General features: G+C 35.4%; 1 protein-coding gene across 1 annotated transcript; it reads left to right on the top strand.

Annotated features, from left to right (window-relative positions):
• Positions 1-453: 453 nt before the first annotated feature.
• Positions 454-27,175, top strand: LOC129279839 (tyrosine-protein kinase Src42A-like). Its single transcript, XM_064112349.1, has 4 exons — positions 454-1,067; positions 11,899-12,020; positions 20,962-21,125; positions 24,727-27,175. Exons 1-4 carry the CDS (start codon positions 646-648, stop codon positions 24,904-24,906), a joined length of 888 nt encoding a protein of 295 aa, XP_063968419.1. The 5' UTR covers positions 454-645; the 3' UTR covers positions 24,907-27,175.
• The last annotated feature ends 504 nt before the right edge of the window (positions 27,176-27,679 follow it).

Consider the following 27,679-nt stretch of genomic DNA (forward strand, 5'->3'; position numbering starts at 1 on the left):
TGCACTGGTCAATTTATGTCGATTTCTTGTGTTTATGAATTGAGACACCCTAAAAAGTTGAAAATATCATCATTTTACGATCTTTCTTCATATCATTCAATAAGAAGTCTTCTCATATCGCGTTTAAATGAAAATAAATTCGAAGAAAAATATTGATTTATTTGTGTTTCCAACCATTAACATCGTTGTAGAGAGCTTTCAATGCCCTTTACATACATGTATCCATGCGCAATGTTTCTGCACCATCTTTTTATCACGATGCAACAGAAGTATTGTTGCGATGAATCGCAAATATCCTTTATTTTAGATAAGAAAATGCAATTGATTTTGTTTATCAAATGTAAATAACAAATATTATAGTTACCGAACTAGTTATATTTGCCGCGAATGCAGCGCTGTGAGAGAGTGGTTAGGTCATTACTAATAACGTGTATTTTTGGCATTAGAGGGAACACGTCCACCCATTGTACACGAATGACGTCCGCCCGATTGAATTCTTCATCAGCGCAGCGCATTGGTTTGTGTCAATTGATGTCGAAGCCAGTGTATCCACAATGGAAGGACTGTAACTTATTTCTGTCGGAAATTTATAGTATTCTTCATATATTTTAGGATTGTGACATTGGATATATCCTTATTTTCACCATGGGGAATTGTTTGCGTGGATTAGGACTCACAAAGAGCGATAAACATTATAATCCATCCCCAGCAACGCAGGTATCTGGAGGTAATGATGTCGGGATGCAGTCAACGTCTGCGCCCGGAGCTCCGGGGTCGCACATCGTGGTGAACGCACCTCCTCCACATAGCACAACACACCAACCTTATAATATAGGACCAAGTGCTGGTCCTAGTGGTCGGAATGAGCCATCCAATTTGAAGAGATATGTAGCCCTATTTGACTATGAAGCGAGGACTCAAGATGATTTAGGTTTTAAGAAAGGAGAAGAATTAGAAGTTCAGAATGACTCTGGTGATTGGTGGTTAGCGAGATCGAGACTCACCGGTTTAGAAGGCTACATCCCGTGTAATTATGTGGCTAAAGTGCAATCTTTAGAATCAGAACCGTAAGTTCTAAATATCTTCAAGTTTACAATCTTATCTAGACCCTGTATATCATGAATACTTTATATTAATTTCATGTCTCTTGTTATATATTATAATATTCAATAATAATATGAAATTTGATTTAATATGTATTCTTTCCCCATCATACATGTCATAAGTCTTTTTATGAATATATTGTATTCTTTTCATTTGATGTTTTAATCATCTCTCTTTTTTTCACAGCTTCATCATAATCAGTGGTGGCATATATCTCTTTTCCATTCAGTTGGGTAGGAAATGAATATCTTCCGATATATTTCTGTACTATATACAGTACATGTACATGTATGTAGGGCCGACATGTACAATTATAAAAGGCTCAAAATAATATTGAACAGTGTTCAGACAATATGACAAAAAGTAGGAAATTTGCCAATCCCAAAGTGTATGCATATATGTGAATTATATTCTCCATGAAATATATTGCCTCTTGTTTGTTTCATGTGTTTAGCCTTGTATAATCTGTGTAGGATCAAGGGAAGACATTTTTTCCAATAATATATGATGTTTAAAATCACATTTATGAAATGTTTAAATGTGAAATGTTTTATCTTCTTTTTATTTTTTTGTGTATTTGTACATGTATATGTACAGTAAATGAATGTGATTCTTGTGTTTTCTCTTTTTGTGATGAGTGAAATTAAGAGTTGAATTGAATTGATTTACAATGAAACACCAGAACAAACATTGGGAGTTGACATGGATATGAACTCGAAATTTCCGATCAGATTCAAAATGTAATGTACGATCAATTTGTAGGCTTTAATACCATATTTTAATCTTTGTATTTGATTTGTTTATTTATTTTATTATGGTTGAAAAGCCTGCTACATGTAAAGTACATGTTTCAGCTAAAAGCTGCTTATAAATCAGTAAGGCATTGAACAATGAACAATGCAAAATAATACAAGATGAATTTACAAAGTAATCAACCAAAACATGACACAAAAACAGGGACAAAATTTATAAAAATTAAAGTTAAAAGTAATCAAAAATGAAAAGTAAAAAGTGAAAAAAGTCTTTTAAATAGTGTTTGGGCGAAAATGAATTGACTCTAGGCCTATTTTGATATGAGTAAATTGATATTAAATTCTGATGTTAGGCTACAGTATATGTAATCCCCAAACTGATCTCTAATCATATAATGAATATTAAAGTGAAATTTCAAATTACTTCACCATGGCACCTCGCACTCACGCACTGATACACAATGTTTTCATCCCAGGATAACTCTGCTGAAAGGGATTACCTTTCAAGGTTCAAGGTTCAAATTGCATTTGACCTGTCATCAGTCTTCACAAATCCCCTATTCTGACAGGACCCACCCAATCATAAGGAGGCAACTACTCAGAGTTTTGTAATTTTCCCATAATTTCTCATTTGAAGTAAAAACTGTCTTCATTTGCAATACCGTAGATCATTTTGGTTTGAAAACTGGTAGCAAGGAAGAAATTGAATTTGGAGTATCAACTTAAAAAAACAACTGCTTTGACAAGTAAAAAAAGAGGGGAGAAAATAGTTTCCGAAGGAGAATGGCCTTAGAAAGACAATTTTCATTTCCTAATCCAATCGACTTGTGGAAACTATTTCTTCTTTGGATTAAAATGGATTAACATGGATCTACATGTATATGTAGACATGTAATGGATGATGTTTGGAAAGTCAGGGCTTGATTTAATCCAATGCCATCTATGGCCATGATAGTTTGTACCTATAGTACTGTTGAGTACATTTACAGTATGTTCAGATTTCAGACCAGGGCCCTGTCTTACAAATAATAATAATCCCAAAACTGTTAGTGTTCTCCCAGTGGCCCTGCTATTATTATTACCGGGCTAAGCTAGGCTACTGATTTAGGTGCACACAGCTTTTTGAGGAATTATTACCTGCCGGTACCCATTTACCTCACCTGGGTTGAGTGCAGCACAGTGTGGATAAATTTCTTGTTGAAGGAAAACACGCCATGGCTAGGATTCGAACCCAAGACCCTCTGTTTGAAAGGCGAGAGTCAGAACCACTAGACCACGACGCGCCCACAAAGAGTTACAATTGATCTAATCAATCTCAACTGTATGGAAAATCCATCAATGTTATAAGTTTTACTCCAGGAAATTTACACAATGGCCTTTGTATAAAGAAGCACATTAACTTTTCAAGAAAACAATGAATGAATGTATGAATCATATATAAATATTTATGAAATATTTTGATCAAACTTGTGCATTTTAGAGGTTAACGTTGCCGACTTTACTTTTGGATTGATTGGATCTATTGTAACTCTTTGTAAGACAGGGCCCAGATCCAAATTTACTCCCAAACTGAAACTAGCATGAATAGAGTATTGGGCATACAGTACATATGTAGGCACAAGTCTTTCTTGGACCTACATGTACATATGTACCTACATGTATGCACATGTACTACAGTGTACAGGCCTTCTAGTGACAGACTGAGATCACATTTGAAGAAGGCTATTCTTGACTTGTTCAGTTGTCTGATTAATGACAATTTGGTGATCATCAGCTGTTGTGATGGCCAATAGTCAGAGATAAATGGAATTAATGACCAAAGCTTATTGAGTATGAAAACAAGGACTTTGGATTTTAAGTTCTCAGGCCAAGTCACACTGTTTATCAATTACTTGTCTTTGTCCATGCAATACCAGGCTCACAATGTATGCTGTGTGTTTAATATTGGCCCTGCAGACAATAGTTGAACAAAGGCTCTTCATTTCACTAGCAAAAATGGCTATTTCCATAGAGTCCTTCAATCTGCCCAAATTAGCTCAATTATCTTTTTTTTTAAATAGTTTATTCGTTTGTTAGTTCGCTTGCTCGCTCACTCACTCACTCACTCAGATGTTTTGCATTTTTACACTGCCATGTAGGCCCTATAATTATACTTGGTGTAAATTTAGGCTCTTGCTCTGTGTGCAATAATAATTGGGAACATTTGCTGTTCAATATCTTATACTTTCCTTGGACCCCCCAAGTAAATTGACCCGCCGAAGCAGTAAATTTGGAGTTAGGGCGGACTTTCCCCTTTATTAGATCTACATACATCCACAGGCTACTCCATGCCCTTGTTCCTCTTGAAAACTAATAACTAGTGATCCTCATATTCCACCTATGCACTGCAATATGGAAGTTCGATTTCATCTGGAGCTGGCCGCTATTATTACAACCTTCGGCTCACTAATTGCATTTCCCAAGACATAATTGAAATTCAAAATGAGTGCAACTTTTTTATGTGTGCAACTGTGCATGATATAGAATTCATTCAAAAGCTACAGATTTCTGTTTATGTTCAGTCCAGTATGTACATGTAGGCGTACATGTACAAAGTCTGTTTTTTTCTTCTTCTGTTTCAATTAAAGTTTGGAGGCTCAACACAAAATGGTATGGGCTCTGGAATTTTGCACAGATGGGCTCCCAAAGATGTAAAATGTCATTGTTTCTGAAAGTTATTGAATTTACAGGAGAAATTGTGCGTAAACTTGGGCTATTTTCCTGGCATTTAATAATGCAAATTACATGTTGTATTAAGCCAAGTCCAGTCAGGGATGACACAACGTGGGTCAGTGGAAGGGGGGGGGTGCCCCTTTATGATTTTTCAAGTACAGAGTTAACACTAACAGGAGAAAAAAAATAAGTAGATACACTGTATGATAAAGGAGATTATCACCCTTATCAGACATCTGAGTTGGTCATTTACAAAACCGTACTGCCCTACATTTTCTGAATATCGGGAAGGGATAGGTACATGTATAGTTTTTGTATTTTCCTCGGTCTCAATGAGCGTATTGACTTTACATGCAGAGACTACGCAAAACATACCTTTGTATTTTCCCTGGTCTCGCATCCGGGACTTTGAGAATGCGTTTGAAGAGATATGCTTCATAATGATCCGCGCACCAACAATCTACGTTGTAATAAAGACAACGCTGTATCTGGGCGCTTGCAAGTATGTCATAATGGTAAAGTGCAGAGCCTAGACCCTGATATTAACATGACACAATAGAACACTATTCTTTAAAAAATATCACCATTATCATGATTTTTGCCCTACATGTAGATATCTGATTCGGATGATCATATTGAGTGGCTCTTCTTTTGGGGAACATCAAATTCAAATATATTGCTCTTAAAAAAGACCCATATTGCCCTCGTCTAAAGACTCCGGCCAGTATGATTCTTTTGCTGGCAATATATTTAACGTTCCCTCAAAGCCAGTCAAAACAAAAGATATTGGCTGTATAATGCTGATATTCAATTGATTTAAAAATGAGGTCACCCTTGGGTCGTTTTGCCTCCTACATGTATATCCTGCCAGCAAACCTGAACCTCTCAAAAGTTTTATGTTATGGCTTTATGAGCATGGAATGTTATGAGCAAGCACCATTATGTACATTTTCGAGTGAATTGCCTTTTGATTATTTACTGTTCGTTTTACACACCCTGTGCTTTTAAAGATAGATGATTTTAAAAGTTTTGCTGATTCAAATGTTCTATGAAACTGCTTTCTGTTGAAAATTAAGCAAACAAGTCATAAAATGATTGAAGAGGATTAGCTGTTTTTATTGATGCTCCAAACAACAAACATTGGGTTCAGATTTCAGAATGTCAAGTTCTGCTGATGGCAGAGTAGTGCCTTCACTCTGTTCTGAACTGTATTGGGTCACTTGAGTGGATGACCCTTACACACACAATTTTATAAAGGGGGGGGGGGGCATTCAACTATCCCCATACATGATACACTCACACCCACAACCAAAAAAATATGTGAGAAGGGTAGCTTTTTTCTAAATATTGTACAAAATGATATGGCCTACATGTACTGTACAGTCTCAAAGTCCACACCTAAAAAGGCATTCTGTACATGTAGGTTGACTCCCTTTGATCAAAGAGGTGTACTATAGTAAGCATGTTGGTATACATTGTATTGACAGTTTTTTTTCTGTGTCTGTATTAAAAGAAACTAATCCCAGGACATTTTCTCTCTTGTATTTTATGTACCCAATGGTAGATCCCACATTTTTTAACAGTGGGGGCAGCACATCTTTTTTCTAGAAATATTAATAAGGAACCCCCCTTTTTTTGGTTAATTACAAATTAGGGTCCGGGATGGGGGGAGGCAAATGCCCATGGATGCGTACATGTAGTCATGTACAATGTACAGTCCTGTATAAATTGTGCAATAGCCTTTTGAAATAAAAAAATTATTAAGTATTCATACATTCTTTAACCAAATATGTTTGGAATAAAATCAAATGGAATGTTTGGAATGTTACTGTCAACATCCATGTTTTGAAAAAAATATTTGCATTGGAAATTAACCCATTTCAAAAAGGTAGGAAAGTAGGTACATCATATATTAGGCAAAATATGTATATATACTGAACAGTACACAGACTCAAATTATGGTGATTTGCAGAAAAAAATATAGAACATCCCTCCTGAAATGTGAAGTTGCAGTAGAGCCCATGGAATGGTTCATTTTAAGAGTTTTTTTAAACGGAATAATATGTACATGTACAATGTATGCAGCTTTATAAATTGATAACAAATGTACATGACTGTATACAATAACATTACATGTGTAATTTTTCAAATTTTTGTTTGTGTGAAAATATTATGTGCAACTTGACATGCAAATCTAAATAAGTACATCACATGAACGTGTTCATAGACTATCCTATGTGTAAAGTAAATTAGAATATTACTGTACATGTTACATGTGTTTTCATGGGCTAATGTACATGTACATAGGGCCTAACACATGTACATACAATGTAGTGTTTACAGTGTAGTAGACATACATACAGTACCTGCAATATCAATCGATTGCAATGTCCAGGCTCAATATCCTATACACCACACTTTTTTTTCCCTGAGCTCATACCATTAGATTTATTAGATTTATTTGCCCTTTCTTTGTTTGTTATTCTCGTCTAGCAGAGTGTAAATAAAGCAGTCTTTGTGTCAGTGTGTGTTTGTGAGGTTGAAATGAGTCATCTTCTTTATTTTTGTTGGATTGTAGACAAACAAGGTCCATATATCAAGAATGGATGTGAATTGAGTGAGAGTCAATTTCATGGTACTCACCATCTGTTTAGAAATTTTATTGAAAGTGCAAAATTGTTAATCCTTGGTTTTTAAGTATTGTCCTCGTCGTATTAATCTGATTAGAAAACAACCGAATGCCATGTGCATTTGCAGTCTTGACTTTGACTTGCATATGTACATGTACATATAGGCCTAGACTTTAATAACAATTTACACTGTTTTTTTTTATATTGAAATTTTTAACTTGATTGGTATTGAATTTGAAATCAATAAAAGTATGCTACATGTTGTAGGCTACATTAACATGTACAGTGTAGGCTTCAATTTGCATAAAGAATTGTGAATACTTTTTGTAAAGCCTTATAATATTCAATTTTGATTTGTATTCAATCCATTTATTATTCACAATTGACATGGGATTATTTTGATGATAAGGATGAATAAACACAAACATACAGGTAATTGTAATTTAATAATGAATCATTTTTATATTCCATGTAGGTCTGCTTGGCTATGATGACTGTTTTGGAGATATATATTTCGGTATTAGTTTATTTCTTTGATGGGGGAGGGGGCATAAGTTTAAAAAATTCATTGAAGGCACGAGTATTTTCTGTCAAGTACTGTGGATGTGGCCTGGTTAAATGTATTGCCATTTTTTGCTTGTAAATTTTAATGCATTTTGAGTGAGTCATATAATGTTCTAAATTGGGAAGGTATAAAATTGCAGCCACTGTTTTTGTCCATAATACTGTCCTTCTCACCTTCCATGTCATACCTGTACATTGATAACCCTGAAACTAATTTATATGCAAACCAAGGAACAGCAATTGATACGAGGAACATGTTAATATGACTCTTGTCCCATTGCCCTTGAATGGTGTTAGTGATGTCAAGCCAAGTGTAGGATGCACAGTGGTTTCCAAGAGAATGAGAAGAGACAGACAGACTACATGTTTGTAGATTTTTTATTTACTGTTTTGTGGGCATTTTGATATTATGTGTAAACCTATATGGTGCTTTATGTATTGTGTACTTCTTGGGAGAGTTAAAAGTCATGTGGGGGCATCGTGGTCTAGTGGTCATGACTCTCGTTTTTCAATCTGAGGGACGTGAGATTGGCAGGAAGTAATTCCTTGAACGCCAGCCAGCACGGCTATAGCCGGGGTAATATAACATTGTAATGCGCAGTTGATTATATTTACATAGAAATTGTGCAATATAATTATAAATGTACTTGTAATTATTATTAAAAACAGATCGGTTACTGTACTTAAGCAAGGTCATCAATTTCTGTATCCTGTTGTGATTTTGCTGAATACAGGTCTATACTACGCCTACATGTACAAATCTCGGGACACCTTCATGAAGCTCTTCAGTTCTGAAGCTGCATTATGTATTACATGTACCATACAGTAGGAAGAAAAATCAGGCTTATTTAGTATCTTGAGTCACGTTGACATCACATGCAAGAGGCATCCAACACTCTCTATTTTAATATTCTTACAATCCCCGACCAATTCTGATTGAAATTAGAACGAAACACTGTTTTCTTATTGTCCACTCTAAGATGTATCCAACCATGCTGCATGGACCAAGCAAAGCAGATGCTTATTGTTTGGTTGCCACGTTGACGTTGTAATGATGTCAAAATGACTCATGATCTATTTAAGATGTCGCTCACGTTAAGAATAGCTGGTTCGGGAGATAATTTTGGGTAAAATTAGATTGCCGGAACCCAAACAGTTGCTGATACGGCTGGGTGTATATGTAAATTGATGCTCTACATGTACGGTAACATTGAGTCAGGGTTTTAAAAATGGAGTATATTGATTAATTTGCTGCATATTTAGAATTCTCATTCTAATCTTTTATACTGCGCTGTTGAAAAATGAGGTCTAAATTTAAAATGAAAGAGCATTGATGCTCTACAGTACCTTTGAGTCAGTTGTTGTAAAATTTCGGTTTAATTTTTTTTATGCTGCGATGTTGAAAATAAGGTCTAATTCAAAATGAAATAGGATTGATGCTCATACCATTGTGTCAAATGTTTTATTTGAAGAACATGGGGGTATATCAATGGTCAATTTGCTACATATTATTTATTTTATTTGTTTAAAGCATAGATGATACAAGGGTCAAAGGACCAAACTGAACATGTTTATTATTTACAAGAATTAAAACATAATCGCAGATGAAAATTGAGATTTTTTATAGGGCTTTTAATAATCTTCTATGCTGCAATGTTATCTAATTTAAAATGAAAATTGTTTGATTGAGTGATGTGAGCCCCATCCCCAAGCCCCAGCTCCGCGCCCCGAGTCTCCTGTACAGTATAGTATGTACGTACACACTATTTTGTCTGCTTACGTCTTCAGTTTATTAGCGTGATTTCCCTGCTTGTTCCCCCTGGAGGTGTGTGTTATAATGAGTCCCAATTAATAGATTCCTGTCTTACGGGCAGCGTGTGTACTGATACCAGGCAAGCATCCGACGGCTGGTTCTTGTCAAGAAGAACTCAAAGCTCAGCTAGTGAACGCTCTGGTTGGGTCCCTTGGTATAGTCCAGAAGACCCAACAAGGATGTTAGTTTCACATATATATGCTTTGTAGGTCAACATACAATGTACCTGTGTTTATTCTCTTTCTGGTCTGGTGTACATACATGTACATTGTATTGATCCGTGTTGTAATTGAGGCCGGCAGATTAAACTTTCTCCCATAGACCTTGCACATGTACATGTAACTCGGGCACGAAGCCAAGGTCAAGGCCGGCAATTTTGGCCTCAACTCCATCCCTGACATGTTCTGTAGGTGTGTCTCCACTTTTTATATCCCACCAAACTATTAGTTTGAATGTTTGAGCCAGATTTTGCAGGCCTCTGCCTCAGAGTGAGTCACGTGTACAAATTTTATGGGAGAAACATTTTATCGGCCTCCTTGATTTGGAACTCCTGGCCTCAAATTCATTCCTGACATCTGCCACACCCCTCTATTGTCCATCAGATCTTCTCCTGTATGACTTGCACTGTAATAACCCCACATTGACCTACATGTAAGAGTGTACCCCCTTGGTCGGTCAGTCTGTCAGTGAGCAAGCCAGTCAAGTTCACTGTTTGCCCTCTATCTCATATGACCTCTTAATCCATGATGATATATTACATGCTATGCATGATCAGGAAGTTTAGGAATCTAACTAATGCCCAATTGTTTCCTTTTATAAGTTGATTTTTGGACTTGATGCAAGACAGACCATTTTGTTTTCAAAGTATTTCCCAAACAATGCTGGAAGCTGCTTGAAATATTTGCTTTATTATAATGGTAGCATTCTGGAATTGGAAGAGTCATCAGCAGATTTGAAGGAGAGACTGCTGGGAATTAATGTGGCCCTTCATCTTTTGAAAGTTTGACAGGAATGAAATGGAAGAGTAAATTTTTATTAAAAATTGTTGCAAAGTCTTGAGGCAAAACCAATTTTAATATGTGCTTGGACAAAATGTGCAACAACCCAAATTATAATATAAAATTCAGGTATTACCAAGACTTCTTTTAAGATGTGGTAGTTTAAGATTTCATTTCAATTTCAACTTCCAATTCAACATATCTCAGGTTATTCAGTTTGCTCCCTAAATAAGATAAGAAGTTTTGGGGGTTAAATAGAACAGTGAGATGAACTGAGTTTAAGTAAACAATTCCATCTGAAATAATGGCATGGTCAGTAGCAGAGCCTTAGTTTCACAGTCACCATGGACTGTATATTCTAAAAATGGAAGAAACAGTGTGCAATGAAGTTTGCATTTGCAGTTGGATTTTGTGGCTGATCAGTGATAAAAACAATATTTAAAATTGAACAAAAATTATAGTAGAGAATGAACTTTTTTAGAATGGTATTAAAATACCATCATTCTCTGAAAGTTGAAAATGATTTTTTTTTATTGTTTAATGTAGTCAGTGCACACAATAGCCATGCTTTATCTTCCTACATTGTATATATACAGGCCTCTAGCTCTTCAATTTCATTATTGCGCACTTGGATGTCACCCTCGCATGCATAGTCCAGTTTAGTTTGATTGGCAGAATTGGAATGGTACTCAAAAATCGAGCCCATAACAAAGTTTATCATCAAGTTTCATTTTCAAACACTTGAGGGTGATTTCTTTTATTTGTTGACACTTGATGTGAAAGGAAATGATCAGAGTATTAGTAGCAATTAATTACTTCCTGAAAGCAGTCAAATGAAATCAAATACTAGTAGTACTCTTGTAAAGGCACTGATACAAATAAATCATTGTCTATCATTGAATGCAGTGGAAAAAATGTGAGAGATTATTCTTCGGCAAGTAATTTTTACAATCAATATAAAGTAAGGTTGACATTTGTTATTAAAATATGTTCAGTAACATGGGTTGTGTGTTTTCTTGTTTGGGAAATCTAGTATCATAATCTATTAATTTTCATTGTACATGTATGTTAAAAAATTGGTAGTATTATTTAATAGTAATAACTTTGATTGTATTGATGCTATTAATACTGAAAATTTTTTTTTCACACAGAAAAAGATTGCATCTTCCGTTTATATTATTATGCACCATATCCAGTGTGAATAATTTCTTATCTTAACACAGGTGATGATGATGATGACAATTTTTTTTTTCAAATAACAATGACAATATGATATAATTGATATGTAATGTATTTGATAATTTCTTTCCCTGTTGTCTACATAGATGGTTCTTCGGTAGTATAAAGCGTATGGACGCCGAGAAGAAGTTGCTTCTAGCTCAGAATGAACACGGATCATTCCTTATACGAGAAAGCGAAAGCAGAGTCGGGGATTACTCCCTCTCAGGTAATCATCTGCATGACAATAACAATCATGTTTCATTGCATGTCTAATTTTACGTTTCAATGTTTGTTTTCCTTTGTTTCCCCCACACATCATCCCCTGTACGGTATATTTTGTCTGAACACACCCGCCCCTTCAGGTGGTATTTTGGGAAGATCAAACGGACGGAGGCGGAAAAGAACTTGGAGGATGAAGGCAACGAACATGGCTCGTTCCTCCTGAGAAAGAGCGAGAGTAGTATTAATGACCATTCCTTGTCAGGTAACCGACTCAATGACACCATGATAAAAAAAGCGCAAATCCATGCCATTTGAAAAAAAGCAAGAACGTAGCAATCAATCATGTTAATCTGCCTGTGTCTTCTGGAAGCAGGGTTCCTGTCTATCTGTGGTTTGTAATCATATCAGATTTTCATGCAGCACGGACTGAAGTCCCATGCATAATACATGCGTTTGCACCCATGCTGGATTTATTGGAAAGCTTGGCGGCTTTATATAATCATCCCATCATCTAGCTTGCAAATTATGCAATTCATGTGTGGTATTGTATCGCCTTAATGCAGCATCAATTCACTAGAAACTCATGAATACTGTATTACAGCTCACCATCATGCACCACACATGAATAGGCCTTCTACCCTGTACATGAATTGAATTGAATTTATTAGAACGTCACTGGCATTCGCCAATATTTTGTTCAAAACAAGAAGTGCAAAATAATACAAAACAAATATACAATTCGAAGAATATAAGCAGATAAACAAAAACAAAATAGTATTTTGTCAAAAAAGAGAATATAAAGAGTATACTGTTAAAGGAAGTTAAAGAATGTCTGACTTTACAGGATGTAACACAATGTTTGTTGATTTTTCACCTTGCAAAATACATGTAGTTTTCACATTGCAAAAAAAGTAGTAAATTTGCAGATAAGGATACATTATTTATAGTTAAGTAGGAGCACTACATACGAATGTTTTGTCACTTTCAAACATGCCATCTACGTGTATATGTTTTGCAGTGTTCCTTTGTGTGGTATATTTTCCATGCACCATGCTTTAAATGTTTGTGTTTATTTGTCTTTATTTATCTCATTGTTCATCAAACCTATATTCACTGTGCTCATATCTTCATCATGAAATATACCATTATTGCACTTTAATAAATGTTTATCCTGTCTTTAAATAAATAATAATAATTATAACATTTGTAGGGCGCTTAATACAGGTGTTTCTAAGCGCTCAGTTTTCTGCCTATCAACTAAATTACCGGGAAAAAAAAAAAAAAAAAAAAAAAAAAAAAACCTTGATATATTCAAAGCAAAATTTTAAACAAACAAATGCAACTAAGATGTGCACCTCAATACAGACCAACCCACAACTGATACCTATACATTAAAAAGGTGGGTCTTTAGCAAGGTCTTAAATTGATCAAGGGAGTTGGCATTATGGATGTAAGATGGTAATTTATTCCACTGGATTGGAGCGAAAACGGAAAAGGCTCGATCCCCATAACTGGTATTTGTGCGTGGTCCTAAAGTAAGCTGCAAGGTTGTTGAAGAACGAAGTGGTCTGAGTGAGCTAGAAGAGCGGAGAGAAATGAGAGTAGAGAGGTATTCAGGAGCTAGGCCATTGATTATTTTATACGTCATGAGAAGAACTTTGAAAATGATGCGTTGGCGTATTGGAAGCCAATGAAGTGATTTCAGAATAGGTGTAACATGTTCAGATTTTCTTGAAAGAGTAACAAGCCTTGCAGCACTATTTTGAATTCTTTGAAGTGGGCGTAAATGTGACAGTGGGATACCAGAAAGAGCAGAATTGCAGTAATCAATGTGGGAAGATACAAAAGCATGGGTAAGTTTAGCAGTTGTGGGTTGGTCGATTTATGTGCACTGTGCTAATCTCCCCTTACATGTATATACATGTATAAGTGTAAGTTTCCAGACTCATATGCACGTAGCAATTTCCAGATTCCTTTCTGGTATAACTTTTAAATCTTTATTATTATTTATTTTTTTCATTTCCTCTGAATCTATCTAAAGCAGGAAAAATTACCTTGAAGTTTCAAAAGTTATGTATGACTTGATACTACATGTAGGCGAACACTACATGTACATGTATTATAAATGATTATGAAATCTTCTACAAAACCGATTTCTCCCAAATCAGCCGCTTATGTTGCTTACTCTGAAAGAATAACAATTATTATGTATCAAACCAAGGGTGACTGGATTGTGGTGTTTCACATGTTGAATTCATTTATTCCAAAAAGTAACAACCAAAAATGTTTCTCATTTCATTCAAGGTATTCTTATTCTTCCAATTAATTTGTTGCATCTTGTATTTCATTTATCACTGTGTTGTACACCTGTTTATGTGTGTATCCGAAAGCTATTCGTTTTAAACAACTTCTTTTGTACGGAAGACAATTTACACTTTCTAATGTAGAGATTTTCAACCATTAAAAAACAACTTTGGATACCTGTACATGAGAATGTACATGTAGGACTACTTCTCTTAGATGTAGAATATGTACATTTTTATAGCTCATATTATATTTAGAATTAGAGATATATATTCAGAAAGTAAAACATTTCTGTTGATTGTCCTTCTGAATTTCTATGACAAAGATGCAAAATAGACATTGGTAAAATATATGCAGCAATTCCATCAAACAAATAGCCTTTTCATTGAACTTTTTGTTGGTTTTCTTAATAACAATCATTCTATAGAGTGTATGGTTCATTGATTTAAGAACACAGAAGTAGGGGTGTAGGAGTGACAATTATCCAAGCACTCCATAGTTAGCGATTTTGTTCCCTAAAATCACTGAATGGAATCAGTTTGGTCATTAATTCAAGGAAATATTATTTTGGGGTTTCGGTATTATGGTTGAAAGGAATTTATTAATTCACAGAAATTTTCACATTTTATTTATGAATTTTGTTCAAAATTTTGATCAAAATTATACTTGCAAATTAACGCAAAAGCTTTTTGTAAAGCTAGAGATTGTTAATTTTCAAAAATCAAAATTTGAACTCATTGTCAGATAAAATTAAAAGAGTGACATATGGTCAGGTGTTCAAAGGTCATTTATTACACATATTACAAAAATATTACACAATACAAAAAATGTGGTTAAGAAAAGACCCCACCCCTATTACAGTGTATCTCTAAACTTACAAATCTTATGTTTGTATTTCTTATATGCTTTTCACATTGCATTTCCTTAACCCCATACTATCCTTAACACCGGACTATCCTTAACCCCATACTATCTTTTTTTTAATTCATACTGTCTTTCTTAACCCCATACTATCTGCTTAGCCGGGGTTAACGCCTTAACCCCGGACTATCCCACAGCTCATGAATATTGATGATTTTACCATACAGAACGTGATTAACGTGCAATTTCGACTTCTGTGAATGGCTATTGCTTAGCCCCACTTTTCCTTAGCCCAGTTTCGTTTCACACTGCATCTCTTAGCACCGCAATTGTGGTGCTAGCACCACAATAAGCCGGCTAACCCTGCTTTTTTGCAGGGCCAGATAGTACCGTACTATTTACCGTGCTAGCCCACTTTGCTAAAACGTAGTGTGAAAACGAAGTGGGCTAAGCTTAACCCCGGGAAATTGGTGGGGCTAAGGCCCCCCCCCTTAGCCCCACCAATTTCCCGGGGTTAAGGAAAAAAAGTACAGTGTGTAAAGCATATTAGTGAAATACAGTGCATCCCACCTGAGAGTAAAATATCTCAATAATTTCATACGTTTCGATCATGAAATTAACATAGAGTAGAATCTCCTTTTTGATTCATGACCAAACACTCACTGTATTATTCACACATTGTAGAGTAAAAACAATAAATTCTGAGGCATACCTGGAACGATTTGCGCAGAAACTTACATGTTATGAATCTGCAATCTCGTATTAAAAGAGATTAGTGAAAGAAACAAAGAAAATGAAAGATATGCAAATGAGCCATCCCTTTCTAATGCAAGGTTCTCAGCATCTTGAACAAATCTCAACCCAGTTTTTTGGTTATACTTCGTAATTCCGAAGGTTCGTTATTCCGAAACACGTAAATTGCCTATACCTCGATGTTCGGTAATCCGAAAACGTAAAAGGGTTCGTTAATCCGAACATTTGTGGCGTTATTCTGAAGCTTGATAATCCGAAAACGAAATAAGGTTCGTTGTTCCGAAGGTTCGTTAAACCGAAAACAAAATAAGGTTTGTTGTTCCGAAGGTTCGTTAGTCCGAAACGAAATAAGGTTCGTTAATCATTTCGTTTTCGGACTAACGAACCTTCGGAATTTCGAACCTCATTTCGTTTTCGGATTAACGAACCTTCGGAATTTCAAACCTCATTTCGTTTTCGGACTAACGGACCTTCGGAATTACGAACCTTCGGAAATACGAACCTTCGGAATAACGAACCTTCGGAATATCCGAACCTTCGGAATAACGAAGCTTCAGAATTACGAATGTATGCGGTTTTTTCTGCACAGCTTGGTTTCAACATTAAATTTTCAAATTCTTCTTGCTCATTTATGCCCAAATTTGTCATATTCAATATCAACATGAAGATAAAAAGTTTAATGTTATGATGATGTATGAAAGACTGCATATATATGCTGTTTAGGTATGTTTAAATAGTAACTGGGAATCCTGGTTTCCTTTTTTTGCGGGAGGTTCTGTATAGTTTATTCCAGCCGTCTGAATCTACTGATCTTGCATGTGTATATCTCTTTATGGAATATAGTTAGTTCCATCCTTGTAGTCTAGAGAATGGTGGGAAATGTTGTTGAGTGGTGCTGTTAAAATGATTTGGATTGGGGTAGTTGCCCTGGTAAAGCATTCAGGAGGATACAGGGTGACCTGTGTCACTTAACTCCTGTTACAAACCGGTTGAGACATGGAGAACAGCCCCCCCCCAATAACACAAAGCTGAGACCTCATTCTCATCTACCTTCATATACTGGTTTCAATTAAACAAAAATAGGAGATCTCTTCTCTAGCGTTCGCATCACCATCTCCTGTAATGGTTTTCCAGAACCACTTCACATGAAGTAGTCTTGTTGCTAAGGGAATGTTTTCAGTTGAGTCACATGTTTCGCATGAAATTTGAAACCACAGCGTATGCAATCCACATACAGTTTGTACTTATAGTAGCAGGCCCAACATGCGCACACTCTCTTACTTCCTGCGTAGATCGCTTCCTGAAGAATGGTAGTGTCCTCACCTATGCTTAAACCAAATTATGAGGAAAAGAGGTCTTCAAATCCACATCGCGAGGTGGTTTTCCAAACTGGTGCGGAAGACCAATATTAGCAGACCGCTTTGAGCATCCCCACAACATGTTCAACTGATTCCCACTATAAAATAGGTTTCCACAATTAGTTAAAGGATGTAGATGACAACGGGGTCCTGGTTTCCACTGGAGCGGGCCCACAAGGTTGAGGGTTCACTAGGCTGAGGGTTCACGAGGCAGATTATTTCCCACAAGGCCGAGGGTCCGCGATTTGAAAAAAGCCAGCCTCCCGAACCCTCGGTCTTGTAGACCCTCGGCCTCGTGGACTTTCGTCCTCATGGACTCTCGTCCTGTCAACCCTCGGCCTCGTGGGAAGACCCCATTTCCACTGGTTTCGAATAAACTAGTTTAAGAAAGTAGATAAGAACAGGGTTACAGAGAACAGGCCTCCCTGGTAGCATGAAAGCTCAGCGATTGATTGCGGGGCTGAATTCTGCGATTAATTGCATTGATAATTGGGTGTGATCAGTATTAAAAATCAATGCTAAGATCAATCACAATGCTGTATGTAACAAGGCTCTGTTGTGATGAAGAGAACATGTGTGGCAAGTATATCATGGACCTACATGTAGTAGTAGGTCCATCCATGTGTATATAAAGCAAAGGGCATGAGGAGGGTAGAAATATTTTAAAGGGCTACATGTATATTATTTTTCAGCATCAATTGGTGCTTTTTATTGCACTAATTAGGTTATTTTATGCTCCCTTTCTTTTGTTTTATATTTTCTTTCTTGTCTTTTCTCCTTTCGTGGGGGGGGGGGGGATTACTTTTAAGCAGTAATCGTTCAATTATGTATTATACAGAGTTGATAGCGTTATAGCTGCATATTACTTTAGGCCTACTATATGTAAATTTAAATGAATTTTTTTTCATTTTGCACATAATAGGCCTACCAAATATTTCTACTCACAGGAATGGCACGCCCAACTTCAAACTAATATTTCAATACCCTGGGTTACTCTCTGCGTACACTGCGCAAAAATCATAAAGAGTAATGTTTTTATGATTTTTATCTGAATACTTCCTCTTTCCATTTCGGTTCTTCTTTAGGCACAACATATTATTATTAATAAAGATAAATAAAATTTAGCTTTGAACAAGAAAAACAAAATGGATGAAAATAGAGAAAAATATCTCCCTCGTTTTGAGCAAATTAGATTAACTGTGTAGGCCTATATGTACATGTACATAATACTCTCATGCTCATATCAAAGACAACCTGATTAAAAAAGAAAATAACTTACTTTGTGACATAGGAGCATGACACTCCCTCATCTATCCACAAATAAGGTATATCAACCCACTCGTCAAACAGCATTGATTTATTTTTTCCTTGGCCCAATATTGGATTTCATTTAATTTGCGATTGCACGCCTTAGCTTGGCCTGCTGCAAAAATACATGCCAGAATGCATCTAATATTTGCTCTATAATTATTTGTATAATAGTTTGTGTTCAGACAGGAAAGATTAACAGAAATTTATTTTACATAAGGTCCCTTCTTTCCAGCTTAATTCTTATTCATACTTCTTTTTAATTTTTTATTTCAATTTATTTATTTTGATACTTTTATTTAATAGTTTTCTGTACCATATTATTTGCTTATTCATTTTTTAATATTGAAAAACAAAATTGTTTAGATATTTTTTAAAGATATATTTCATATTTGAGAGGGGGGGGGGAAGATAAAAATATCTGCTAGAGATCGCAGTCATGAGTGTGAGCAAGGAGATATCTCCTTTGTCTGAGTATAAGAAGGCATGAAACGACCCAGGGACAGTATCAATTACAGTCTAAATGGTCATTTACCAGTATGAACACTGCTGGTTGAGATGGCTGGGATAGTGATTAAAATAAAAAAGGCAGATGAGACGGTGATGATGGGCTAAGACACATGTACAGTGTATGTATTATCATACTAGTCTTAGATTGCCTTCACCTCCATACCTACAGTGAGTACAACTTTAACATGAAGGCCTATCTGTACAAGTGTATTTACCATTATTAATCCTGGGCCCCAGTTTGTAAAGAATTGTTACATAAAAAAATGCTCAATTTCTATAACAAGTTTACTATCGGCCAATCAAATGGAATTATTTTATTAGATTAAAACTGTTTTTTTTCTTCCAAATTTGTTTATTATGTTACAACAAGTTTTATGAAACAGGCACCTAGTTTAGAAGTGCAGTTGAAGGAAAGTGTCTCCAGTTTTCCGCAATTTGGACAACACACAAAAAATCACAGAATTCAGGGAGAACACAGAAAATTGCAATCTTTCAGGTTACAAATTTGAATTCCAAAATATAAAGTGAAAATAATAAAAATCAAAGCAAAATCCAATTTTGAAAAAATTGTGTTGGGGAAATATTTTCCATCGAACCTTTCCACAACGTGTGTTTGCCAATGTTTATCTGAATTTATTATGGCCTTTGGTATGAATAATCTACATGCATAAACTTCATGCCGTTCTTTATTTTCTCCATCGAGAAAAAAGTGAAAGTTTTAATCTTAACTACGTCACACAATGCCTTTAGGTTATCAAATACCAATAGATATTGTTCATTGTTCATCTGTCCTTGCATGTTATTGTATATAAGATAACGAATACTATTATTTCACTGTGGTCAAATCATGTATTCATTTAAAAACTTCATACACCTTGAAATCTATACCTGACATTCTATACATCTATATCTCAACCAAAGTGATATGACAACCTTTTTTTTTAATTTCCATCTCAAGAAATGGATAAGGTGCAGTGGGGAGTGGAATATTTTTTACTATTGCCTGAGAATATCAGACTATCACATGTTGATATGGAGACCCGCATAGAGTTTGTTGATTGAAAGAAACTTAATATGAAGATAGCTTGCAGACACACAGCCAGGATGCGTTTTCTCAGCTTACTGAGAATCTCATTTCTTTCATATCGATGGGGACGATGTAGAGAGACGGAAGGAAAAAAAAATGGGAGTTAATATTGCTTGCTCCGGATGTCCTCAGGTGGAGGACGTTTTGGGCCCCAAGCAGGCGCAGATCCAGGGGGGGGGGCACATGGGGCACGTGCCCCCCTTTTGAGAAGCGAAATAAAAAAATTGTAATGTTAAAATGCCATTAAAACAGAGGTGTGCCCCCTCTTTAGAAATTGAAGACCCTTTTTTTGCTTGTTAAATTTTTCGGGTACGAAATACCCTTAATTTGTGCTTTTTTATCTTTTTTGCTTGTCAAATTTTTTCGGGTACGAAATATCCTTTATTTGTGGTTGAATACTTTTTTTTTTTGCTCAAAATTTTCCTCCGAAAAATTTGCCCCCCTTTTGGAAAATCCTGGATGGATGGGGGTTCCTATTCTGAAATTACTTTGGAAAATACAACTAAATACATCTATGTAGGCCCCCACTTGATGTTCTGATTTTGAGTGATTTGATCTGGAATTAAGAAAAATATTTATTCAACAAATGTCGAATTTGCTTTTAATACTTCTGTTGGTGAAGTATTATTCATTTTGCAATGGAGATCTGTATGTAAAGTATGTTAAGTACATTGGGCAACTTTGCTTTGTTTTGCACTACATGTATGAACATAGGTTAATTCATTTCATTATTTCCCTCATACTGTCTTTTGTGTCTTGTACAGTGCGTGATGGAGACACAATCAAACACTATCGCATCAGACAGCTTGATGAGGGAGGATATTTCATTGCAAGGAGATGTACGTTTGCAACCCTGGTTGAACTTGTCCAACATTATCAACGGGATGCCGATGGTCTGTGTGTAAACCTCAGGAGACCATGTGTTTTGGTAAGTTGTTCTAACTCTTCTCGTTTTCTCTGGGGTCAGATTCTTACAGGGGATGTTCACCCAATAGAATGTTGGGTTTAATAAAATGATGAAAAATTAATGTTAATTAAAATGCTGAAATTTTCATCAAAATCGGATATGAAATATTAAAGTTATGACATTTTAAAGGGAAAGAAATGATATTTCATCTTCCAAAATACAAAAAAAAATCATAAAGGGATGCTCCAGGCTGAAAATAAATAAGAGTAAAATTCACAGAGCAAAATGCTGAAAATTTGATCAAAATCGGATAACAAATAAAGTTATTGAATTTTAAAGATTTGCATTATTCTGGTGAAACAGTTCTAGTCATGTCTTCATGAATATTCATTAGACGTGCTGATGATGTCATATCCCCACTTGCTATTTTGTATTTTATTATATCAAATTACATTTATTCAAAAATCTTCTACCAAAACCTAAAACAATTGGATTGACAACTGATTAAGTGCATTTAATAGTCATTTTTTGCTGCAACTTATTTCACATCACACTTTTATGAAAAATGAAAAATATTATGATTTCATGTAATTAAATAAGAAATAGGAAAGTGGGGATGTGACATCATCAGCCCATCTAATGAATATTTATGATGCCTAGAACTGTTTCACCGAAATAATGTAAATCTTTAAATTTCAATAAATTGTTTAATATTTGATAACATTTTCAGCATTTTACTCTATTTATTTAGATGTAAATATCATCAGCCCGGCGCATCCCTTTAATGAGATGGTCTCCTCATTCACATGTGTGTAACAGATTATTTTGAAAAATTCCATATATTTCTTTTTTACTTCTGATGCTTGATGAATTTAAATGAACCCATTGTTTAGGTGGATTTGGCCTTCAAAAGATTATGGTAACTTTGCCAATGTGCATGTAATTAATGGTAGATAGCAAATAGAAAACTTAGCATTAAAATAGTCTGTATGAAATGGGCCCTTGATTTCATAGTGATTTAAATCTAAATGAAATATGTTTCATAAAGACTAATGAGGGATTGCAAGAAAAATTACTCTTGATTTCAAGTCTATTTTGGTCCCAAAATCAATTGAGCAGAAATCTACGTATATGTTTTTTTTAAGTACATGCAATTTCAAAATCTATCTGCTTCTTGTAACAAGAAGTATAGACTAATCTACCCAAGTATAATTTGATTATTCAATCGTTAAGTTGTAATAAAAATTCAGAGGCCATGGAATGTATAAAGGGAGGGTGGGCTGACCATTCAAAAAGGCGTAATCAGATGCATGGTTATTTTTTAGTTTTATCCCCCCCCCCCGACATCCCTGGTTTTGCAGCTCCTGAAATTTGTAATTGATTGCAAATACTTGCAACACCCCCTGGCTTTAGCCGTAAACGGGGCCCTGATTTATTATAATTTGTAGTAAAAGCTTGAACGTTGGACTAAAATTGGATCAACATTACCATACCTGGATCTGGACATTATGAATATGGACTCAAGAAATATTCATTACATCAGTAAATGACCAAAAATTTTGGTAATATTGATAGAAAAATGAAGGTATTAATATGTTAATTCAATATTTCCACCATGAAAAAATTCAGAAAAGTATGTGGCTCCATTACCATATCATATATTCAGGTATAGTGTACTTCTGGCTTTTTAGCAACTATGCAGAACACTTCAAACTTGTTAAGAATAATAATTTTATGATATTTCACAGAAATCTATATGTGTAGGGCAGAGGTACATCAATCATCGGCTACATACAGATTTCTTTCTAACACTTGCACTAAGTCTCTTAATATTGATAAATCACAGTATGGTAATTCTTGCTATCTCTTGATTCAATCATGTACTCTAGGATCCATGTCCCAGGCACAAGCCCTAAACATAAATCTGTATGACTATGCCTTTCACCACACAGGAACTTAATAAAAACCACAGCGTGTCATTCATTGTGTAATACTGTATATCGTTGCTATGGTGACAAGCCAAAAACAGTTGATCTTCAGGAGTGTTAAAAAAATGGCTTCCAACAAGTAATAAAGTAAAATAATCATGAATCGATCCTAAACTAGAGACCAGGAGGTTAAAAAAAAATTACAAATGTAAATCTACATTGTACTTTTGGGCAGGGGATTTTCTTGCAGACTATTGTAGCTGCAGTGTAGCAAAGTGCCACACCCAAACTGTCAAGTTGTTTACAAAATGGTGTCCTCAAAATTGTAAAAATAAAAGCAACTTCTCAACTTCTTCATACAATACCTAGCATACATGAGGTATGATGTACTGTAGTGTGCCTACAAAGGTGTTTGTTGTATGTTATACTTGCACATTATGCAGCCTTTTTGTGAGGCCCCATGTAAATTGAGATATAGTGTTACGTTGAAGTGATATTGAATCTGATGTGGTATTCATTCGGCTATGATGACAAAAGGAGAGAGTTTCTTATAAAAAAAATTGTAAGCGGGCTTTCTTTTATTTAATTTTGGAGGTAATTTTCTCCATTAGAGTATGTCAGGTAAAATCAGATATAAAGACACTAAGACAGGGGAAAATATGAACATACAATAAGGTCTTTATTAAATGAAGTGAATCATTGCTTGGATTTGAAATAGAGAGTGCCTCGTCAGAAACTTCAATTACAATAAAGCACAACAATCTCCAGCATGTAGAATAAATAGTTTATATGTGAGCATTGGAACTTAATGTAGACTGATGTAAAAATCATGGCCGTATGCAGTAGGGGGGCAGTTGTACCCCCCAGAAATTTTGAAATCCTACATTTTTTTACTGTAAACTTTCACAAAATTCACCAAAAAAGTGAAAAAAATCCTTCAATTTTATAAAAATGAGACAGTGCCACAATGAAAACCTCGGTCGCTTTGCTCCCTTGCTTTCAAGTTTCTTCTTTCTGCCCCCCCAACAAAAAATGTCTGCGTATTGGTCAAAGTCAGTTCCCTTTTGGTCATGTTTCTGTTTTAATGCAGATATCAAACTGGTCAGCGACCTATTGCAACAACGGTAGTTGGTGTATACATATAGGGAACTTTACTAGTCTCTGCAGTGTGTTATTAAAGGGGAAGATCATAGCAGAAAAATAAACAAAAATATTGAAGGTTTGAGGAAAATCCATCAATGATTAAAAAGATCAGTTGTCATGAACCATTAAAAAATGAAATTGATGCATTATATATTACATAACATATGGGGTAGCTGCTCGTATATGATGTTTACAAATAAAAACTTAAAAATACTAGTACATGTAACTTCCACCTTACACTTTGATTGATTTCCCCTCAAATCTTCGTTAATGTCTTTTATTATTTTTGGGGTATTTTTACAACTGACTTTTCGTCAGGTTGAACTTCCCCTTTGAATTTGTGTTAAACTCTCTTTGGTATTTGTTCAAACTCAGGTGTAATCTTAACGCCTTATGATCTGGTCCTCTTGGGATACCAGTTGGTGTCAGGAACACCTTAGTTTTTAACAGTGTGTTTTGATATAGATATATGCTGGATTTTTACATATCTGTGTGGATGTGCTCCCCGGTCTACTCTACATAACCTCACTTTGTTCTTGTGAAATTTTCAGGTTGAAAAGCCTCAGACACGAGGCCTTTCATACAACACTGTTGATCAGTGGGAGATTCCAAGGAGTTCCTTACAGCTGAAGAGTCTTCGAGGGACAGGACAGTTCGGTGAAGTCTGGGAAGGACTATGGAACAACACCACACCCGTTGCAATAAAGACGTTAAAGAATGGTAAGTGGTAACCGCATGCCATAATTGTAGTTCCACGTGTAGACTTTTATGTTGTTGACCAAATGTGTCATTGAATGAAAACTAACTATTAGAGTCAAGAAAGAAGGGAATGTTCTGGGATAGTTTCCAACTATATCAAAACAATGTCAATGAATTGTAGGAAATAGATGGGTTTTTCATTGATGTTACATGTAAGATGTGAATTTTGAAATTTCAGCAAATTTGGGGTATTTTTGTTTTTTTCAATAGCATTGAAACTTTTTTTTTCAATAGGTAATGGCCTATTCTTGAGGGTTGAACACCGAGAAGCAGTTAGGTACCTCAAGCACCAAAATTACATTTTTAATACCTAAAATTATTTGTAAATGCATGCATCTGCCACACATTTCACTACATAGATATGCTCATGGGCAACACAAGATCTGAAAAATCTTTGTTCAAATATCTACCAGGGGCCCGTTTCTCAACACCGTCATAAGTCTAACTTCTTGACTAAATCGAAGATAGTGAGCTACTTGTCCGCTTACCGTTTCACGAAGCCCTCTTTGCCAAGATCGGGGACAACAACCTGACCAAATATTTATGACACCTCCGAACCTGTCATAACTTCTTTCGTAATGACGTAGTGGCATCACGTGGGTAGACTATGACATGCAAAATTGCCTCAAAATTTGAAAATTGTAATCTTACGTAATCATTCATAGAAGTTGAAATTACATTGCAAAACAGGTGTGATATATCATTTAATAATAATTGTAATGCACAGAAACTATAAAAACTGTTGGTAAAACGCAACAAAACCACTCATTTTGAAATAGTAAAATAATTGAATCGATAAAGATTCTACCACGGCAGGTCATCCATAACTGGACTCGTATTCGTCGTTTTCAAACACTTATCAACATTTTTGATAAATTCTATCTCTAATTTATGCAAAGAATTTTTCAAAATCGTGTGTTTCGGTGTGTAAAAATTTAAACATTTATGTTAAACTATATTTTGATGATGTTTGGAACCATAAATAAACGTATAATTATCATTATTTTACAAAGAAAACAATTGTGGTTTACTTTCGTAAACTATCAAAATTTACTATCCCGGGGATACCCATCTCAATGTCCCCATGTGATTTTTTAGTCATGAAATGAATTATTCATAATTTGATTTTCTCAGCAATTGAATGCTCCAGTTTTCATGGTTTAAGTATGCATGGTTCATATTTTGCCTCTGCTATTATTTTTATTAGATGTATTTCCAAATTAATCACAATAGTTGCAGTTTTATCACATTTTTGCTCTTCAAAAATTATGCTATTTTGTGACTAAGGCTACGTCTCGTCTGCTCTTTCTACCGATAGTATCGATATCAAGGGATTCTAGTTAGGAAGCCCTCCGTGAAACGGGTTTAGTAAGATTGGAACTAACTCCGTGGTTGGTGGATAAAGATATGACTAACTTGTCCAGGTGTTGAGAAACGGGCCCCAGAGAGATAAAGGCATGAGATGAAAATACCTCAATCCAGTCGGCACTTACAGCTCATTCTTTTCACTCGCAGTCAAAGTTGACTATTTGTTGAAACATAAAAGGAAAACAAATCTTCACTCAAATTACATCAATTGTTCAACATTGTGTTGCTTTCAAACCAATGTAGCATTCGATATGGTTCTCAAAGTCAGAAGACTATAAAATCCACTGCCACTTGGCTACAACACTCTACTTTATTAGATAAAATGTTTAGATGTGGGCTAAAGACAAGGATTTCACAAGAAGATTTTGCAAGCTGAAATACCCCTTCAGAAAGTGGTATTATCAATATTCAAATCCTCCAGACTAATCCAAATACCAGTTGGCTATGATAAATGTAGAATTATGCAGTTACATCCACCTTTTTCATTCTTATACCCCTTTCATAAACCCAATAAAACCCAATTATGCGGCTAATAGCAGCATAATTTGGTCGTAAAATTAGAGGAGGACAAGAGTTATCCGCATTATTCTGATGCTGCTATTATCCGCATAATAGCGGCATCGGGACAAGATTTTGAGTTTATGAACGTATTTCCAAATAATGCGGATAATTGCCATGGTGCGGTCACAAGGTCACCCTTTTCCAACACAACCGCATCGGAGGGGGCATGTCCAGTTGTCATGACGATTATCTGCCTTTTTCAGGACGGGTGCTCGTAAAAATAATGCGGATAATTTTCGGAGTTTGTGAACGCAATTTTTATTGAATTATCCGCATTACTCTTATGATGGATTTTGTATACTGTTTTGTTGGAAATGAGAAAAAAAATAAACTGAACTCTTAGGCGGCTAATTGGAGGATAGGTTTTATTGGGTTTATGAAAGGGGTATTATTTGCGTTGATACATTGAATGAAATATTTCAGCCACACCCTATTTTGCTCAGCTTATTATGAAGGATTATTCCCTTTTTCTTACCCCGTCTCCAAGGCAAATTGTTGGTTATACCCAATTATTGGACATATATAGACAGAGCTTAAGATCCCTACATTCGTAAAGCAACTCATCCTTGTGATGAATCTCCTTTCATTTTATAGGTGAAGGATTGACACTCCAGAAATCTTATCTCTTCTATCTCCCTCGGGGAGGTAAAATGATAACTCTGTTTTCCATTCCTCCGGCCTTTTATCATTAAGGAATTATGGTTAGAATTCACAATACACTCTGTCCGTTTCTTGGCCAGATATCCTATCTGGATGTGTAATCTAGTATTTCCCACAAATTATGATTGTTCTGAGAGATTGAAATAGTGAGAAAGA

Source organism: Lytechinus pictus, chromosome 17, assembly GCF_037042905.1.
Source record: "Lytechinus pictus isolate F3 Inbred chromosome 17, Lp3.0, whole genome shotgun sequence".
NCBI classification, from domain to species: Eukaryota; Metazoa; Echinodermata; class Echinoidea; order Temnopleuroida; family Toxopneustidae; genus Lytechinus; species Lytechinus pictus.

Bases quoted from the DNA above. Each gene is read 5' to 3' on its own strand.
- LOC129279839 (XM_064112349.1), top strand. From the start codon at position 646: ATGGGGAATTGTTTGCGTGGATTAGGACTCACAAAGAGCGATAAACAT. The intron at 12,021-20,961 runs GTAATCATCTGC...TGTCTTGTACAG, and splicing joins CGGGGATTACTCCCTCTCAG to TGCGTGATGGAGACACAATC. The intron at 21,126-24,726 runs GTAAGTTGTTCT...TGAAATTTTCAG, and splicing joins TCAGGAGACCATGTGTTTTG to GTTGAAAAGCCTCAGACACG.